This window comes from Diabrotica virgifera, chromosome 8, assembly GCF_917563875.1.
Source record: "Diabrotica virgifera virgifera chromosome 8, PGI_DIABVI_V3a".
Lineage (NCBI taxonomy): Eukaryota > Metazoa > Arthropoda > Insecta > Coleoptera > Chrysomelidae > Diabrotica > Diabrotica virgifera.
The window spans coordinates 48,601,109-48,621,652 of NC_065450.1; the positions used below are offsets into that span (position 1 = coordinate 48,601,109).

The following is a 20,544-nucleotide window of genomic DNA, read 5'->3' on the forward strand; positions in this document are numbered from 1 at the left end:
AGCAATAAATAAATCGTCAGTTTGTAAGAAAAAAATGAACATCCCGTATCTCGGAAACGAAGAATTTGCGGACACATGTTTATAAAGTAAATGGTCATTATTTTTTCATGCAGAATTACCCCTTAAAGTTTGTCGTACTTATTTAGAAACACCCTGTATGTATCTTATTAAAAGATAATCTTATATTTATGTAAATGTCCCTAGCACTGACTTTGATTTTTATTACATGTATAACTCAATCGATTATCGATTACAAAACATTAAAAAAAAAAAAAAAGAATGCTGTCTCATGCATATTTCCCCTACAACTTTGGCTTACAGATGTAAAATACAAATATAAAAACACAATACAAGGCATAATATGAAATAATACATACATTAGATAAGACAAACACTTTCTGGGTTCCTAAGAATAAACAAAGTACAATTCAACAATTCACAACCCGGTTCCAAACATTAAAGTTAAAATTTAAAAATTCGTCACTGCTGTAAAATGCTTGACTAATGAGAAAATTCTTTAGTGACTATCTAAATTGTAAAATTGGCAATTCAGTAATTTCACTAGGCAGCTTTTTGTAAAATGTTACAATATAAGAGTTTGGTCCGTCTCTAGTTCATTGGAGCCTGGTGTAGGGCAGTATTAAGGCATGCTTATTCCTGGTTTCATATCGGTGTACATCCTCATGTCTTTGATGACAATCTATATTTTGTGTTACATGAACAATACTCTCTAGAATAAATAGCGGAAGCAGAGTTAGTATCTGCAGTGCAACAAATGCTTGCCGACATTCTTTCTGATAGGACAGGCTAGCAAAATTATCCTTACTATTTTTCTCTCTGAATACGAAAAACATCTTTGGTTCCAGCACTTATTATCGTTTACATGACACCATGTTTCAGAGTTCTCAATACACAATGTTGTTCTGAACAATATTTTCAATGCTTTCAACAAAATACTCATTAAAACACCCCTGTTGAGCTGGCCCGCCCACCTTGCAGAAATTAAAAAACAAATAGCGCTAAATTAAGAGCAATTTATGAGCTTTCATATCCCACAGATTAAAAATTTTGAGCTCGGTACACTGGGCACAATTTTTTTGTGTGAGGGGTGGTTGAGCCCTCACTACTTAAAAATAGAGGTATTGAATTGATCTTTGTGGCAGAATTACAAGCTATTTATGAGCTTTGGAAGGGATGTAGTTTCGATTTTTAAGCTCATCTCCTTAACCCCCAAACAACCCTTTAATTGATTCAACTGAAGAGTAAAATGTTGAGAAAAATTAAAATATATCGTATCGCGGATATAATCCATTATATTGGATAAACTCTAAGAATAAACTCTTAAAATAGGCACATTTCAATTATCGAGCTACAACTCCTTCGCAAGAAAACCTCCTCATCTTTCCGGCTTAAGAGAGAATTGTATTTAAAATGAATAAAATTATTTGCTATATCGTTTACTAATTATTTTTAAACAGATAGTAAGAATTGTTATTAATTCCAGTATTTTAATAGTTTATTCTTAGAATTTATACGATATACATATTTTAACATTTTACTCTCGAGTTGAATCAAAGTGTTGTTTGGGGGTTAAGGGGATTAGCTCAAAAATCGAAACTACTTCGTATATCACTTCGAAAGCTAATAAATAGCTCATAAGCTGGCTCTTTTTTTTATTTGGTGGGAAGGGGCAGCTCAAGAGGGCTCATTAAAACTGCTAGCTATTTCCACGGTGTTTGTTACAGGAGATAAAAAACATTAAAGTTGAACTGGATGATCAGCCTTTCAAAACAGATATTACTGAGGATTTCTTCGAAAACTGCATAACTGTGATGAATGGGTCTGATGTACATAATCATCATCTAAACCTTGATACAAAATCGGAAATTTTAAGTGAAAATTTTTATGTGCCTTCTATTAAAACTGAAATAGATATTCCCGATTTCATAGGAACACAGCCAAGTTGCAGTAAACCTTACAAAGATGTAAAATATAATATAAAGTTAGTTAAGAAGAGCATCCATGAATGTCCAGTTTGTTTAAAAAGTAAGTAAATTATCACAAAAGTTAAAATGATGCAGTGGCGTAGCGTAGTAGGGGCGGCAGGGGCGGTCTGCCCCGGGCGGCACTTTTTAGGGGGCGGCAAAAATTTAACAATAAATAATAAAAATATTTTGTAAATATTTGAACCATTTTATATTTTTATCGCAACTACAAATTTGGACCGATTGAAAGAAGCACGGAATTTTTCATTACTTATTTTGTGACAAATTCGGGGAATTCCTTTTCTTTGAATAATATTTTGTAGCAACTGGCAACAACGTCTATACTGTCTTGTGGAAATTCCCCGTTTATGACTAACAATCAGCACAACTTTTTTCGGCACTTTAGAACGTTACTAATCTTTTTTTTCCTCATCGACACATCGTTGGGAAGTTCTGCTGATAGCAGCTACAGGCAAAAGAAGGATTCAAGACATACGGTGCAGTGCAAGAGGCGATGCCATAAATGTGACATGGCATCATTACAAATAGATTCTCGTCACTTTGGAAAAACTGACAGAGGCAGGTAAAAGCTTAAACACTAGGACAGATGCAGGTGATTTACTAGTTTCGATGCAGTCATTTTCCTTTCTTTGTTTTTTGGGCCTGTGGCAACCTGTGCTACTTGAAGTGAATGATGCACAAAAATATTTACACACAAGGGGACTTTGCAGAAGATTGTGCGCTCAGAAAGTAAATGCTTTACAGATGATATTGACAGAGAAAATAGAGGAATGGGCAAATGGCGCTGTAGGTTATGCAAAAATAAGTGTGAAGAACTTGGAATTTCCATAAAACCTCGGAGGCGCATAACAAGAAAACATATTTTTGATGACGGAACTAGAGGTGCTAACTTATCTTGTGAAAATGAGTTGAGATGAAAGCTGTTTTCTTCGTTAGATAAAGTTATTGTAGAAATTCGTGAGCGTTCTCAACAGCTACAGAATTCAACGGATAAGTTTGCAGACCTAGACTACGCATCTGACGAAATTGACGAGCAGGGTTTCAAGCTGCAAAAACTTCGACTGCGGACTTTCGTTGCTGCTACAGGCAACGAAATTGGTTAATGCAGACTCACTTGAATTATTTAAATTTATTGTTAAATCCAAGCTGGAAGATACTCTGCCCAATATTTTAATAATGTTCCGAATATTTTTCACAGTTGCTATAAGCAATGCCAGCTGTGAGATGAGTTTTTCAAAATTAAAATTGATTTAAGATCGACAATGAGTACTCTAAGACTAACTAGTTTGGCTATTTTGTCTATTGAGCAAGACGTGTGTGATCCGATAGACATTGACGGTGCAATAAAATACTTTGCTCTTAAAAAAGTAAACGTATAAATTTTTAATTGAAGACGGAGGTTTTGTTTTTAATTCTAACAAATACTCATATTACTTTCAATAAAAATATAACATTATAGTATCGTTCTAATTCTAATTAAAAATTGATTTTATTTAATTTTGTCGATCGTCAAGGTGTGCCTACCTAAACTTAAGTAATAGGTACCTAAGTTATATCAATGTATCTAATTGGTTAAAGTAAAAGAATTTTTGTATTAATAAACGTGATTGTAAAACTTAGATAAACTTTTTTGTTTAATCCAACCATTCAAAATAATGATGACTGTTATCGCCGAAAAGTTCTCTATAATTAATGTATGTAATGTATAGTATACAATAAATCAAAATACCTAAATAAGAGGACGGCAAAATTATCTTCCGCCCCGGGCGGCCGACACTCACGCTACGCCACTGAAATGATAGTTAAAAACGCAGATATAGTATGTCCAAATATCTTAATTATTAAGAAAAACATGTTAAAAACTGTTTTAACTAATCAATTAATATACTAATTTTGTTTGGGTTTTAGTTAATTTTGATAAATTAATTAAATAAATATAAAATTGTAGTTTGGCGTTAAAATAATATTAGGTTTGTTCCAACACAACGGTCATGTAACGATCACTATCCTACGCGCAGTAAGCAAAATAATACGTTCCATGGGTTATTTTGTTTACTGCGCAGTTCCGTGATCGTTACATGACGGTTTTTCTTTGTGTTGGAACAAATCTATTGATTCAAACGTCAGCCTATGGTTATTTGTCAAAAATGTTAATGGGTGCGTTCACCAGACCAGTGCACTATGTCTGCGCTTTGAAACTGAAGATTTTTCTGGTGAACGTCATGTCAATTTAGGCTAAACTTCAACGTGTTGACGAAGCGGTCGCCATTTTATTCAACGTAGTATTTGCATCGCTTCAATATTGAACGTGTTTAAGAAATATATTGTAATGGCGCGCTGATTTGAAAATATTTACTTGTACAATGGTTTTAATTATAAAGTAATTGAAACTTAGGAGATACATAATTGTATACGCTCACGAAATTGTAAATCTGTGTATTGAGGAACAATATTTTCAACATAATTCACATTTCTCGTGACAATTATTATTTATTTATGGTGGGAATACTTCATCATCATCCAATGGTTCTGCCAAGTAGAGCACAGCCAGCAGCACTAAAAATTGTTTCTTGTTTATTTCATTATCAAACAACAATAAAGGTAGTATATTATCCATTTTTGAATTAAATTTGTGTAAGACACGTCCAAGTTATCGTTGAACGATAGCACGATATAAAAATAAACAAAAACAACGAATCTCGTTTTAGGTTAAGTTCATAATTCATAAAACATGCGAGAACACAAAACAAAACCAACCATGAAAGTGTCAAACGGAAAAATACCATTCACCAGACTGAACGTAGTTTTAAAACGCTGAAATACAGCTGTTCAGTTGAAACTTAAACCAATTATTTCTGGTGAACGCAGCCAATGTTGTTCTTTGGTGTTGACATAAAAACAACTAGAGAATTAGAAAATAGACGGTTTCGTTTTGATTTAAATCTGTCTCCTGCCATCCCCCGATAGCGCTATTTCTAGATCTACCTGTTGTCAAGGAGGCTATGCAAGAAGACAAATTTACATCAAAACTTCCGTATATCTCGGTATAAAATAAAACTATTTATACCGAAGTAAGGTTAGAACGCCCTCTAACGGGCAACAAGTGAAATTAATGTCGACTCGATTCAAGTTTTCTGTTAACCCAGATGCGAAAATATCAAAAGGCACCGCTAGGAAAATATTCCAACATGCGATTCAGAGAACCTATATGAAACGAGTCTTGGTACTCTAATACAGAGTATGGCATTAGTAAAAATAGAAAATAGACGGTTTCGTCTTAGCATTATTACAATTAACAGAAAACTTGAATGAGTCGACATTCATTTCACTTATTCCCCGTTAGAGGGCGTTCTAACCTTACCCCGGTATAAATAGTTTTTATTTTATACCGAGAAATACGGAAGTTTTGATGTAAATTTGTCTTCTTGCATAGCCTCCTTGACAACAGGTAGACCTAGAAATAGCGCTATTGAGGAATGGCAGGAGACAGATTTAAATCAAAACGAAACCGTCTATTGTCTATTTTTACTAATGCACTCTGTATTAGAGTACAAAGACTCGTTTCATATAGGTTCCCTGAATCGCATGTTTGAATATTTTATTAGCGGTGCCTTTTGATATTTTCGTATCTGGGTTAACAGAAAACTTGAATCGAGTCGACATTCATTTCAACTAGAGAATTGAAAAACATCAACTTTTTTGACAAATAACCATAGGCTGACATTTGAATCTTAATCTTGATCTTATTTAACTGAAATTAATTTATCGATGGCTGTCTGATACCCAATTTTTATCCGACAACGCAATATTTGGATAAAGTACCCTCCAATCTATCACTTGTGATTCGTGTCTGAAATTTTGTAATCGCAAAACATAACCTGTCATAATTAACATATTTACATTGTCGGACTAAAGAAACAAGACTGTAAATTTGTCGAACAAGAGATCGACAATGTTTTGTAATTAATTATAAGTACTTTCAATTAAAAGTTAAGAGTTTTTAAACAACAAAACTGTACCGCGCTAGAGTGACATCTGGCGGTTGTCGGACTCGATGATCGCTCCATCTTTTTTGTCCGACAAAAATAATTTATTTTATCGCCAACCGTCACTAAAGTCATTCATTATTGTGATCATTTCCCCTCATTTGCGGCAGTAAAGTAACACTTTATTGTACTGAAAGAAGAATGTTACTTTACCTGCCGCGATTAATCAAATTAACCGAGATTGAATGTAAGTGGTCGATAGCAGTAATCGAATGGCTAGTATTTGAGTGAACTTAAAATTTATTTACTTCAATTATTAAAAATATTGTACAAAATTTACATTATTATTAATTAAATGTATGTCAAAAAGTGAAATTCTGTAGTATTTTGCAATTATATTTATACAAAATAAATCAAAACTTTACAGATTTAGTAATTAGGTATTCAATATTGATAACTATCGATTAAACATCGAAACCTTCACATCATGCAAAAGTCGTCTGTCATGACTGTCATACGAAATTTTTATTTCGTCTAAAATTTAAAAAAATCTTAAATTATAAGTAAGTTTTATGTTTTTTATGATTGGCGATAAAATTTTGTATGCACCACGTCAGTAAAGACTCTTTATCGAACTCGCCTGTTACTCGCCTCGCTCGCTTCGCTGCCTCTGCTCGTTATATCGGACTCTTTCGATAAAGAGTTTCTTTACTGACTTAATACATAAATAACTATTATTTTAATGTATAATGTTTTGATTAAATTATACAATAATTATAGTTTTGTAATAACAAAAAATAACCGCACTAGAGCTACAAATTTAGGTGTTGTGCGTGCGGAAACGCGTCCAGCCTGCGCTCTGAAAATGTGGTAGACTCGCTCAAACCAAGCAGTTAAAACCATTTTTAAGACTTTGGTAATCATTTTCAAAAAAAGGCGGTGTACTGGGGACTAATAGTTTTTAATTATTTTTATCATAAATTTTTTATTTTGCAGGATTTCCTTCACTTTGGAAAAGGAATAAGCATTTTAATATACATTTTGGTAAGTATAGGTATCTCTAAACATTGTTTTTTTAGACAACAAATCAGACACAGATAGAGAGCAGTCAGGCACTCTGTTATGTTATTTATTGGATGTAATAATTTGTGGTTTATATTTGAATATACTTAAATATATACATATATACATAATGCATATGTATATAACAATTTTAAGTTTCAGTGGGTTCGAGTCAATAAATGGGGGCTATTTTAGAGTACTATTTTTTATTTCTCAAGCTTTCGAATGCCTGTGCATTCTTTTTCAAGAGCTAAAATATAAACAATTTGATAAAGTGGACAAAAAGTGGTAAAAATATAACTCACCAGATAAAACTAGGTTCGTTATTAAACCTGCTAACTACACTAACATTAAATGGAAAAATAAAAGTGTTACTAATACAATGAATATTTCCCAAAATGCATAACAAAATAATGAATTTGAATTTTGAATTTAAAATATCGGTAGAAAATTTTTTAAAAATCCTAGTCAATGTCAAAATAAGCCTACATCGAGAAGGTAGTCAATGACAAATGGGATATTTATAAATATTACCGTTGTGATAATTTATAAAAAAATATGTTTTTTAGTTTACAAAAGTACAAAAGAATATAACCAGGATATAAAAATATTAGAAAAATAAACAACCAATATGATGTATACATTATATGGTGTTATGAATGAATTATAAAGAAATGATGTAGTTATAAATTTTACTTAAATTTTGAATTTCTGATCTTTTATTTAAACTATGATCACTTTTACTTATAGATACCATTTCCAAAAAGGTCCTTTTAAATTTATTACCTTCATTGCACAAAATTTGAATGTTATCGAAATCCATGACATGTTAATTGACAAAGACCATTTATCCATAGTGAGTGGTTCCAAGTTTCATCAAGATTACTTCCGAGGTACGTTATTCTTGTTACTCTTTCCATATCTGTTCCGTCTACATTGACCTTCACTCTTCTGTTTTGGTGCTTGCTGATAACCATCGCTTTTGTCTTCTTTGTATTCAATTTCATTCCAACTTCTCTACAGGCTGTCGTTACTCAGTCCATTAGGCGTTGCAGTGCTTTAGCGTTATCTGCCAGAATGCCCGTGTTATCAGCATATCGCAGGTTATTAATACATTACCCGTTTAGAAAAAAAAGCTTTCCTAAATATCTTCTCAGAGTAAACGGTCAGAGGACACATCCCTGTCTTACTCCCTTCTCGATATTGATTTTTCCATTTTTTTAACGTGTCCCAATTTATTAATATATGTCATAATTTGTTCCATTTGTCAGTTTCACTCTATATTAATCGACTCATCATTTTAATTTTAGATTGGAGGACATCCCAAAAAAAGAAGAAAGGCTTCAATCTTCGTCTTAGGTCAAATATAGTCACATGTAACCATTGTGGAAAATTATTTACACAAAGAAAGGATTTTCTTCTTCACATGATCAATTATACAACTAATGGAGTTGCTACAAGCAAAGAGATGTTGATTCCTGGTGTTACTGATTCGAGTCTAACAAATTCTGCAGAACTAAAACCGTTCAGGTGTGAAATTTGTTTGAAACAATTTTCGAGGAAAAACCATTTGTCCTGTCATATGCAGAGACACGATCTGAAGGAAATGTTCGAGTGTGAAATATGTTTTAAGAAATTTATCTATAAGTACAACTTAACCTATCATATGCGTTATCATACCGGTGAAAATTTATTTACTTGTACAATTTGTTACAAAAGTTTTTCGAGACAAGATCGTTTGAATCAACATATGCCTCTTCATTCGGAAGAGAGGTTATTTAAAGTGAAGAAAGTATACAAATGCGAGATATGCCCAAAGCAGTTCGTCGTCAAACACAATCTTATGCTTCACATGCGATTCCATATCGGTTACAAACCATACAAATGTGAAATTTGCCTTAAAAATTATGTTTCGCACAGTAGATTAATGCTTCATAAACGCTGTCACGCCGCTGAAAGACCATATAAATGTGACGTATGTTCGAAACAATTTATAGAAAAAGCAGGCTTAACTCGCCATATGCATTCCCACACTGGAGAAAAGCCCTTTAAATGCGAAATTTGTTCTAAGGGATTCCAACGCAACTATTACTTAAACAGTCACATGCTTTCACATACAGGCGAACGGCCCTATAAGTGCGACATCTGTTTAAAATTCTTCAGAGATAAATCAAATTTGAATCGACATATGCTCTGCCATACTGGTAAGAAATCGTTTAAATGTGATATTTGCGACAAACTGTTTAGAGATGGAACAGGTTTAAGTCGACATAAACGTTGTCACAGTGGCGAGAAGCCCTTTAAATGCGATGTATGTTCGAGACCGTTTCGAGAAAAGTGTGCTCTGACTCGACACGTTATGTCTCACACTGGTGAGAAACCGTATGAATGTCAAGTTTGTTCGAAAAGATTTAGACAAACGGGTACTTTACAGAAACATCTTCGTACTCATAATAAAAAGCCTAAATCTAATAAAAAAAAGTAAAAAGTAACATTCATATCAAGAAACATGCAGTTTATGAACCGTAAATTTGGTACTACTCCCATTATCAATTGTGTTTTTGTTTTTGGTGCATTTTGTATTTCCTACTGCTCTTTTGTGACGTCAGTTGGCAGAAATTTATTCTGTTCTTTTAATGGACTGAGATTCTTAATGGCATAATTTAAAGATAAGAAGATACATACAGTTGTAGCGTTGCTTTCCCGCTACATTAGCCCGACTGAATTTTTATGATCACTTTTCCCAAAAGATAGACGGTTTGTAATTTTTAATTTATTATGTAACTTAACTATGATCAAGCAAGGGTATAAAGAATGCAACAATATATCTTAAGAGATGCAACACGAAACTATAGAAACGGTGGAAGAATTCTGTCATGTGTAGACTTCAAAAACAGCGCATCCAAAGAAATGAAAAGAATATGTGAGGCTAACTGCTGTTGTCTTGGCCTAGGCCCTCAACTAAGACAGATGTAGGTCAACTCAACAGCAAGAATAATACGCCCAGTGCTCACGTATGGATCGGAAATATGGAAAATACGACTCGAGATAAAGAGTTACTACGAATCTTTGAAAAAAGAATTGAAGACCGTATGTGGAGGAGTTATCGAACAGGTTCTATGGAGAAGGCGATATAATTTCAAACTCTATTGACTTTTTGGTGATGCAGATTTCCTAAATACCATCAAAATAAACCGCCTAAGATGGGGAGCCACGTTCTGTAGATGGATGAAAGCTAAAATAACTAAGCTAAATTGGCCTGTCGGAAGAAGGAGGGGAAACATAAACTCAGATATATGGACGATGCGCAAGAAGATTTAAAGGAGATTGAAGAAAGAAGTTTATTAAAAGAAGTTTTAATGTGGAACAGGTTACAGGTTTGGAACGTCAGACTACGAAAACGTCCCATGTATTTTGTCAGACAGAATTTCCAATTAATTTGTTACGCTTTCATGAAACTCTCATGCAAAATTCAGACTGCTATTTACCACCAACATAATTCCTGTCATTTGACATGTTCTAAGTGTCAGACTTATTAAAATGCCCAGTTGGTAATAAATAGCAGTCTGATTTTTGCATTAGAGTTTAATGAAAGGATAAAAAATCAATTGGAAGTTCTGTCCGACAAAATATATGAGACTTTTTCGTAGTCTGACGTTTCAAACCTGTAACCTGTTCCACAATGAAAACTTGCCCTATTCCGACTAGACACCGTTAAGCTATTAACAAATTTTCAGCTTGCAATTAATAAAATTTCTTTGATACGCGGAATCCAGGCCTAATAGTAACAATGAAGAATATGAAAAGAGCAAAATCAGAACACATATAGGAAAAAAGAAACGATAGCTTCTTCAGACCTCTATAAAAACAACAAAAATAAGTTGAACTTTATAACAAAATGAATCAAAAAGTAAATAATGTTTATTTGTAAAAATAAATGTGTAGTATGTAAATTAGGTTTGTGAATTTTTACATTCGTATAAATTATAAGTCGAGACCCTGTCCTGGATGAAACAGTGAGAAGTATCATTACTGATCCGTAAATAAATTAGAAATTAAAAGAAATTACAAAATTTAAAAATTGTATAAAAGAAGTTCAAGCTGAGAAAACTAAGAAATAACATAATTAACGCAACAACAGAAGTAAGAGGCGAAAGGAGTATAGGAAGAAGGAGAGTGTCATGTGTCATGGTTGAAGAATTTGAGGGACTGGTTTAAATACAGTTCTATAGAGTTCTTCAGAGCAGCGGTAGATAGAGTAAAGATAGTGATGATGATATCCAACCTCCGATTAGGAGACGGCACTTAAAGAAGAAGAAGCAAGAGAGAAAAGTAGCTAACACTAACATGTCAAAATATAAAACCCCATGATTTAGAAGGGAAGTGAAGACAAAGACCTTTCAGGTCTGAAATTTGTTTGTAACAGTTTTCGAGGAAAAACCATTTGTCCTGTCACATGCAGAGACACGATCTGAAGTAAATGTTCGAGTGTGACATTATGCTTTAATACGCCAGTCAATGGGCGCAAGAATAGGATATTACCTCCGAATTCTATCGTACTGCATGGATTTTAATGAAATTTTGGGAATAGCCTCTTCTTATTTCTTAATTCAAAGTCTACCCTATGCCGACGTGCGCTTTTATCGTGGGGGGTGGTTCCCACCCCTTCTGGGGGGTGGAAAATTTTTCGGTTAAATTAACGACGGAAATGGCTATAGAAGCTAATGCTAAGCAAAAACTGTTTTATATGTTTTTTTGAAAACTCTATACTTTTTGAGTTATTCGTGGTTGAAAATTGGCCATTTTCATTAAAAATGACACCTTTTCGGACGGTTTTTTGCGAATACCTTAAAAACTATGCATCCCACTAAAAAACATATAAAACATTTTTGTAGCTTATAAGAAAACAAAGAGATTCGTTCCTTCATAAATCTTCTAGTTATAATACAAAAAGATATATTATGGTAGGTGAGAAGAGTTTGTTTTTTTGTGCTTGCTCAAATCGGTGTATTTAACTTGAAATAACGGAGAAGCGGTCGATTTTAGGTGTATAATGCTACCAATAAATTTTGTAGTGCTTGAAAAGACCTTTAAAATGAGCAATATTAAATATCGATTACATTCAAACTAAGTGAGATATGCTGCAAAAAAATTTATGACTAATGTATTTAAAAAAAATGAGAAGTATATTTAACCCCTCATCCACCAGAATTTAAATGCATCGTTTTCCTTCTACTATACCTTTTATTATAGTACTATTTATGTTCAAAAAGTTGGACAGGTTTAAAATGAATGGTTTTCTTAAAAATTTCCCTATAATTTGATTGTATGATAACTAGAAGATTTATGAAGGAACGAGTCTCTTTGTTTTTTTATAAGCTACAAAAATATTTTATATAGTTTTTTTCGTTGAATGCATAGTTTTTAAGGTATTCGCAAAAACCGTCCGAAAAGGTGTCATTTTTCAATGAAAATGCCAATTTCCAACCACGAATAACTCAAAAAGTGTTCTTTTCAAAAAAAAATATAAATCAATTTTTGCTTAGAATTAGGTTCTCTAGTCACTTCAGTGGTTATTTTAACCAAAAAATGTTCCACCCCAAGAGGGGTTGGGAACCACCCCCAAGATAAAAGCGCACATCGGCATGGGGTAGACTTTGTTTCCTGATGTATTGCCTAATTACTCTGAAAATATCAAGTAAATCGATGTAGTCGGATGGAATTCGGAGCCAAATATCCTCATTGACTGCCCTATTAAGAAGTTTATCTATAAATACAATATAGACTATCATACGGGTGAAAATTTATTTACTTGCAAAATTTGTTACAAAAGTTTTTCGAGACAAGATCGTTTGAATCAACATATGCCTCTTCATTCGGATGAGAGGTTATTTAAAGTGAAGAAAGTATACAAATGCGAGATATGCCCAAAGCAGTTTGTCCAGATTCCATAGTGGTTACAAACCATACAAATGTGAAATGTGCCTAAAAAATTATGTCTCACACAGTAGATTAATGCTTCATAAACGCTGTCACACCGCTGAAAGACCATATAAATGTGACGTATGTTCGAAACAATTTATAGAAAAAGCAGGCTTAACTCGCCATATGCATTCCCACACTGGAGAAAAGCCCTTTAAATGCGAAATTTGTTCTAAGGGATTCCAACGCAACTACTACTTAAACAGTCACATGCTTTCACATACAGGCGAACGGCCCTATAAGTGCGACATCTGTTTAAAATTCTTCAGAGATAAATCAAATTTGAATCGACATATGCTCTGCCATACTGGTAAGAAATCGTTTAAATGTGATATTTGCGACAAACTGTTTAGAGATGGAACAGGCTTAAGTCGACATAAACGTTGTCACAGTGGCGAGAAGCCCTTTAAATGCGATGTATGTTCGAGACCGTTTCGAGAAAAGTGTGCTCTGACTCGACACGTTATGTCTCACACTGGTGAAAAACCGTATGAATGTCAAGTTTGCTCGAAAAGATTTAGACAAACGGGGACTTTACAGAAACATCTTCGTACTCATAATAAAAAGACTAAATCTATTAAAAAAAGTAAAAAGTAACATTCATATCAAGAAACATGCAGTTTATGAACCGTAAATTTGGTACTACTCCCATTAATTATCAATTGTATTTTTGTTTTTGGTGCATTTTGTATTTCCTACTACTCTTTTGTGACGTCAGTTGGCAGAAATAATGAACTTTATTCTGTTCTTTTAATGAACTGAGATTCTTGATGGCATAATTTGAAACAGCATTTTGACTGCAAAAACAGCGCATCCAAAGAAATGAAAAGAATATGTGAGGCTAACTGCTGTTGTCTTGGCCTAGGCCCTCAACTAAGACAGATGTAGGTCAACAGCAAGAATAATACGCCCAGTGCTCACGTACGGATCGGAAATATGGAAAATGACGACTCGAGATAAAGAGTTACTACGAATCTTTGAAAAAAGAATTGAAGACCGTATGTGGAGGAGTTATCGAACAGGTTCTATGGAGAAGGCGATATAATTTCAAACTCTATTGACTTTTTGGTGGCTCAGATTTCCTGAATATCATCAAAATAAACCGCCTAAGATGGGTGAGCCACGTTCTGTGGATGGATGAAAGCTAAATTGGCCTGTCGGAAGAAGGAGGGGGAACATAAACTCAGATATATGGACGATGCGCAAGAAGATTTAAAGGAGATTGAAGAAAGAAGTTTATTTAAAGAAGTTTTAATTGTGGAACAGGTTACAGGTTTGGAACGTCAGACTACGAAAACGACCCATGTATTTTGTCGGACAGAATTTCCAATTATTTTGTTACCCTTTCATGAAACTCTCATGCAAAAATCAAACATAACTCTTTACCACCAACATAATTCCTGTCATTTGACATGTTCTAAGTGTCAGACTTATTAAAATGCCCAGTTGGTAATAAATAGCAGTCTGATTTTTGCATTAGAGTTTAATGAAAGGATAAAAAATCAATTGGAAGTTCTGTCCGACAAAATATATGGGACGTTTTCGTAGTCTGACGTTTCAAACCTGTAACCTGTTCCACAATGAAAACTTGCCCTGTTCCGACTAGACACCGTTAAGCTATTAACAAATTTTCAGCTTGCAATTAATAAAATTTCTTTGATACGCGGAATCCAGGCCTAATAGTAACAATGAAGAATATGAAAAGAGCAAAATCAGAACACATATAGGAAAAAAGAAACGATAGCTTCTTCAGACCTCTATAAAAACAACAAAAATAAGTTGAACTTTATAACAAAATGAATCAAAAAGTAAATAATGTTTATTTGTAAAAATAAATGTGTAGTATGTAAATTAGGTTTGTGAATTTTTACATTCGTATAAATTATAAGTCGAGACCCTGTCCTGGATGAAACAGTGAGAAGTATCATTACTGATCCGTAAATAAATTAGAAATTAAAAGAAATTACAAAATTTAAAAATTGTATAAAAGAAGTTCAAGCTGAGAAAACTAAGAAATAACATAATTAACGCAACAACAGAAGTAAGAGGCGAAAGGAGTATAGGAAGAAGGAGAGTGTCATGTGTCATGGTTGAAGAATTTGAGGGACTGGTTTAAATACAGTTCTATAGAGTTCTTCAGAGCAGCGGTAGATAGAGTAAAGATAGTGATGATGATATCCAACCTCCGATTAGGAGATGGCACTTAAAGAAGAAGAAGCAAGAGAGAAAAGTAGCTAACACTAACATGTCAAAATATAAAACCCCATGGTTTAGAAGGGAAGTGAAGACAAAGACCTTTCAGGTCTGAAATTTGTTTGTAACGGTTTTCGAGGAAAAACCATTTGTCCTGTCACATGCAGAGACACGATCTGAAGTAAATGTTCGAGTGTGACATTATGCTTTAATACGCCAGTCAATGGGCGCAAGAATAGGATATTACCTCCGAATTCAATCGTACTGCATGGATTTTAATGAAATTTTGGGAATAGCCTCTACTTATTTCCTAATTCAAAGTCTACCCTATGCCGACGTGCGCTTTTATCGTGGGGGTGGTTCCCACCCCTTCTGGGGGGTGGAAAATTTTTCGGTTAAATTAACGACGGAAATGGCTATAGAAGCTAATGCTAAGCAAAAACTGTTTTATATGTTTTTTTGAAAACTCTATACTTTTTGAGTTATTCGTGATTGAAAATTGGCCATTTTCATTAAAAATGACACCTTTTCGGACGGTTTTTTGCGAATACCCTAAAAACTATGCATCCCACTAAAAAACATATAAAACATTTTTGTAGCTTATAAGAAAACAAAGAGATTCGTTCCTTCATAAATCTTCTAGTTATAATACAAAAAGAGATATTATGGTAGGTGAGAAGAGTTTGTTTTTTTGTACTTGCTCAAATCGGTGTATTTAACTTGAAATAACGGAGAAGCGGTCGATTTTAGGTGTATAATGCTACCAATAAATTTTGTAGTGCTTGAAAAGACCTTTAAAATGAGCAATATTAAATGTCGATTACATTCAAACTAAGTGAGATATGCTGCAAAAAAATTGATGACTAATGTATTTAAAAAAAATGAGAAGTATATTTAACCCCTCATCCACCAGAATTTAAATGCATCGTTTTCCTTCTACTATACCTTTTATTATAGTACTATTTATGTTCAAAAAGTTGAACGGGTTTAAAATTAATGGTTTTTGAAAAAATTAAGATCAAATTATTGAGCGCATTTTTAAATTTTCTTTTTCTCCCTGTAACTTGAAAACAATAAGAGATACAGTAATGAAAAACAAAAACAAAATTTTTATCTAAAAAAAACCTACATTTTGTTCGGTATCTTTTTTCGTATCTCTTATCATTTTCGAGTTACATGGAGAAAAAGGGAAATTTTTAAGAAAACCATTCATTTTAAACCTGTCCAACTTTTTGAACATAGAAATAACACTATAATAAAAAGTATTGTAGAAGGAAAACGATGTATTTAAATTCTGATGGATGATGGGTTAAAAATATACTTCCCAATTTTTCTTAAATACATTAGTAATCAATATTTTGCAGCATATCTCGCTTAGGTTGAATGTAATCGATATTTAATATTGCTCATTTTAAAGGTCTTTTCAAACACTATAAAGTATTGGTAGCATTATACACCTAAAATCGACCGTTTCTGTTATTTCAAGTTGAATACACCGATTTGAGCATGCACCAAAAAACAAACTCTTCTCACTTACCATATCTCTTTTTGTCTGATAACTAGAAGATTTATGAAGGAACGAGTCTCTTTGTTTTTTTATAAGCTACAAAAATATTTTATATAGTTTTTTTCGTTGAATGCATAGTTTTTAAGGTATTCGCAAAAACCGTCCGAAAAGGTGTCATTTTTCAATGAAAATGCCAATTTCCAACCACGAATAACTCAAAAAGTGTTCTTTTCAAAAAAAAATATAAATCAGTTTTTGCTTAGAATTAGGTTCTCTAGTCACTTCAGTGGTTATTTTAACCAAAAAATGTTCCACCCCAAGAGGGGTTGGGAACCACCCCCAAGATAAAAGCGCACATCGGCATGGGGTAGACTTTGTTTCCTGATGTATTGCCTAATTACTCTGAAAATATCAAGTAAATCGATGTAGTCGGATGGAATTCGGAGCCAAATATCCTCATTGACTGCCCTATTAAGAAGTTTATCTATAAATACAATATAGACTATCATACGGGTGAAAATTTATTTACTTGCAAAATTTGTTACAAAAGTTTTTCGAGACAAGATCGTTTGAATCAACATATGCCTCTTCAGTCGGATGAGAGGTTATTTAAAGTGAAGAAAGTATACAAATGCGAGATATGCCCAAAGCAGTTTGTCCAGATTCCATAGTGGTTACAAACCATACAAATGTGAAATGTGCCTAAAAAATTATGTCTCACACAGTAGATTAATGCTTCATAAACGCTGCCACGCCGCTGAAAGACCATATAAATGTGACGTATGTTCGAAACAATTTATAGAAAAAGCAGGCTTAACTCGCCATATGCATTCCCACACTGGAGAAAAGCCCTTTAAATGCGAAATTTGTTCTAAGGGATTCCAACGCAACTACTACTTAAACAGTCACATGCTTTCACATACAGGCGAACGGCCCTATAAGTGCGACATCTGTTTAAAATTCTTTAGAGATAAATCAAATTTGAATCGACATATGCTCTGCCATACTGGTAAGAAATCGTTTAAATGTGATATTTGCGACAAACTGTTTAGAGATGGAACAGGCTTAAGTCGACATAAACGTTGTCACAGTGGCGAGAAGCCCTTTAAATGCGATGTATGTTCGAGACCGTTTCGAGAAAAGTGTGCTCTGACTCGACACGTTATGTCTCACACTGGTGAAAAACCGTATGAATGTCAAGTTTGCTCGAAAAGATTTAGACAAACGGGGACTTTACAGAAACATCTTCGTACTCATAATAAAAAGACTAAATCTATTAAAAAAAGTAAAAAGTAACACTCCTATTAGTAAACGCGCAGTTCAGGAACCGTAAATTTGGTACATACTACTCCCATTATCAATTGTGTTTTTGTTTATGGTGCCTTTTCCATTTCCTATTACTATTTTGTGACGTCAGTTGGCAGAAATAACGAACTTAAGGTTCTTAATGACATAATTTTAAGACAAGAAGACACATAAAGTTGTAGTGTTGCTTTCCCTCTAATATGTGAGGCTAACCGCTGTTATTTTGGCCTAGGCCTTCAACTAAGACAGATGTAAGTCAACAGCAACAAAGTGCAAACTTATAAAACAATAGTACACCCAGTGCTCACATACGGATCGGAAATATGACCAATGACGACTCGAGATGAAGAGTTGCTACGAATCTCTGAAAAAAAGAATTGAGGATCGTATATGGAGGAGTTAACGAACAAGATCTGTGGAGAAGGCGATATAATTTCGAACTCTATAGACTTTTTGGTAACGCAGATATCGTGAACACCATCAAAATAAACCGCCTAATATGGGTGGGCCACGTTCTGTGGATGGATGAAAGTGATTCTACTAAAATAGCCAAGTTAAATAGGCCGATCGGAAGAAGAAGAAGGGGGAACCTAAACTCACATATCGAGACGATGCGCAGGAAGATTTAAAGGAGATTAGATGGAGAAGACCGACACTCTACAGCAGAGGTTCCCAACCAGTGTGCCGCGGCACACTGGTGTGCCCTGAAGTCCATGTAGATGTGCCGCGAAATTTGATTATACTCACTATCATTATAGAGATTATTTACCCAAGTGTGCCGTGGATGATCGAGTTTTTAAGTTAGTGTGCCTCAAGCTAAAAAAGGTTGGAAACCGCTGCTCTACAGGGAAGGATGGAAGAATATATCGCACCCTCAGTGCAAGACTGCAGTAACTCAAAATTTTATGAAAATGAAGTAATCATGGAATTAGATTGTAAACATGCATATCTATCCCTGTAAAACTTTAGTAACTTTCAAATGCTTAATGGTTTAAATATTACAACAACAACAGTTTAACTATTTTGCGTTTTTGAACATAAGTTCTGTGCAAAACTGTTGTAACAGAGTTGGTTGTTGTAATTGGTTTGGGGAATTTTTAAACTGGCCGTTAGTACAGGTGGCCGTTAACACAGGTTTTACTGTAAAAGTAAATGTGTCTACACTTTTTACAATTTTCTCCGTGCAAAACTGTTGTAACTTTGAAATTCTAATACTAAATGTGTAGTGATTAACAATTTTTTCCGTGCAAAAGTGTTGTAACTTTAAAATTCCTAATTTTTTTTGCATTAATATTATTTTATTTAACTTTCTATTTTTGGTTAATGTAATATAGGCTGAAAAGCATGCAAAATCATAATCAAATGTTAATTTTTCTTAAAACTTATCTTAAAACTGACTTATTTTGACTTACTGCAGTCTTGCACTGAGGGTGCGATATTGAAACAGGCTAAGGCTCACGAAAGGCTGTAGCGCCAATTGATGATTATGATGATATAACATAACATGTGTATACAATTTACCATGATCAGGTCTCTACGACATTAATACTATGTCAGCGATGCTAACTAATTGAATTGAACTGAGCTCTATCTACCACTTTTGCTTTAATCCTTTGTGGGCGGGCTTTTTTTGTTTCTATTCGATGGTGAATAATTTGTTTTTAGGACATATTAGGGCAAAAAATAGACAAAATAAAGGTTTTTTATATTAAATTTTTGTAATTATTATAAAAAAAGGTGGTACCATGTGGAACCACTAGGCCATAAAAGAAAAAAATATTTAGCGTGAAATGGAATGAAACAATTTTTTTTAGCGTCAGATCCATCCGATGGCATATTTTTTAGAAAATCGTATGCGTCTTTACTTGTTAATTTAATCAAATCAAGACGTCTTTTCATTTTGGAATTCTGTAACAAAGCATACCTACTAGTGGCACCTATTGGAACCACCAAACAAAATATCAAAATTCACTTAGTTATCTTCGCAGCTCATAAAGCCTCAATGCGGTAATATACAGGGTGTCCAGAAACTCTACCGACAAACGAAGACAGGAGATTCCTCAGATAATTTTAAGACAATTACCCAATTCACCTAGTCCGAAAATGCTTCTTAAGGGAGCTAGAGCTCTTTGAAGATGGCGACATGAAATTAGTTTTTCTTAAATACCTCCAGAACGCTTCTATTTAGAAAAACGAAAATTGGTATGCATATTACCTTTTCAGATATGAATCGATTCCATCCCTTGCAAATTTCTAGTACCGGTCATAGGCGTCCGTTTTGGGTAGAGCAACGGGTATTTTATCGCATAACTTTTTTGTTCTTAACTTTTATGCATTTTTGACACCGGATTATTAAATTGTGAAGTATTCTTGTACTAAAAGGTACTCTTGCTTTAAGTCGGTAGGACACACCGTTTTCTAGGAAAATCGATTTGAAAGTTTTTCGTTCTTGGAATTTGAAAAAAAATTGAAAAGACTTTTCAACAAAAAAACGAAGTATTTT

The 20,544-nt window shown here is 33.7% G+C and overlaps 1 protein-coding gene across 4 annotated transcripts in view; it reads left to right on the forward strand.

Annotated features, from left to right (window-relative positions):
• The window catches only part of LOC114334846 (zinc finger protein OZF-like), a 31,402-nt gene extending 11,648 nt beyond the window's left edge, over positions 1-19,754 (forward strand). For 2 of the 4 annotated variants that reach the window (XM_050658734.1, XM_050658735.1), the window contains exons 4-7: positions 1,746-2,046; positions 6,989-7,036; positions 8,365-9,535; positions 13,624-19,754. In XM_050658734.1, the coding sequence (XP_050514691.1) occupies positions 1,746-2,046; positions 6,989-7,036; positions 8,365-9,535; positions 13,624-13,633 (1,530 nt within the window). In that variant the 3' untranslated portion in view covers positions 13,634-19,754. Of the gene's footprint in view, positions 1-1,745; positions 2,047-6,988; positions 7,037-8,364 lie in introns of all 4 variants that reach the window. The other 2 variants (XM_050658733.1, XM_050658736.1) reach the window with 2 other exon arrangements.
• Positions 19,755-20,544: the final 790 nt, after the last annotated feature.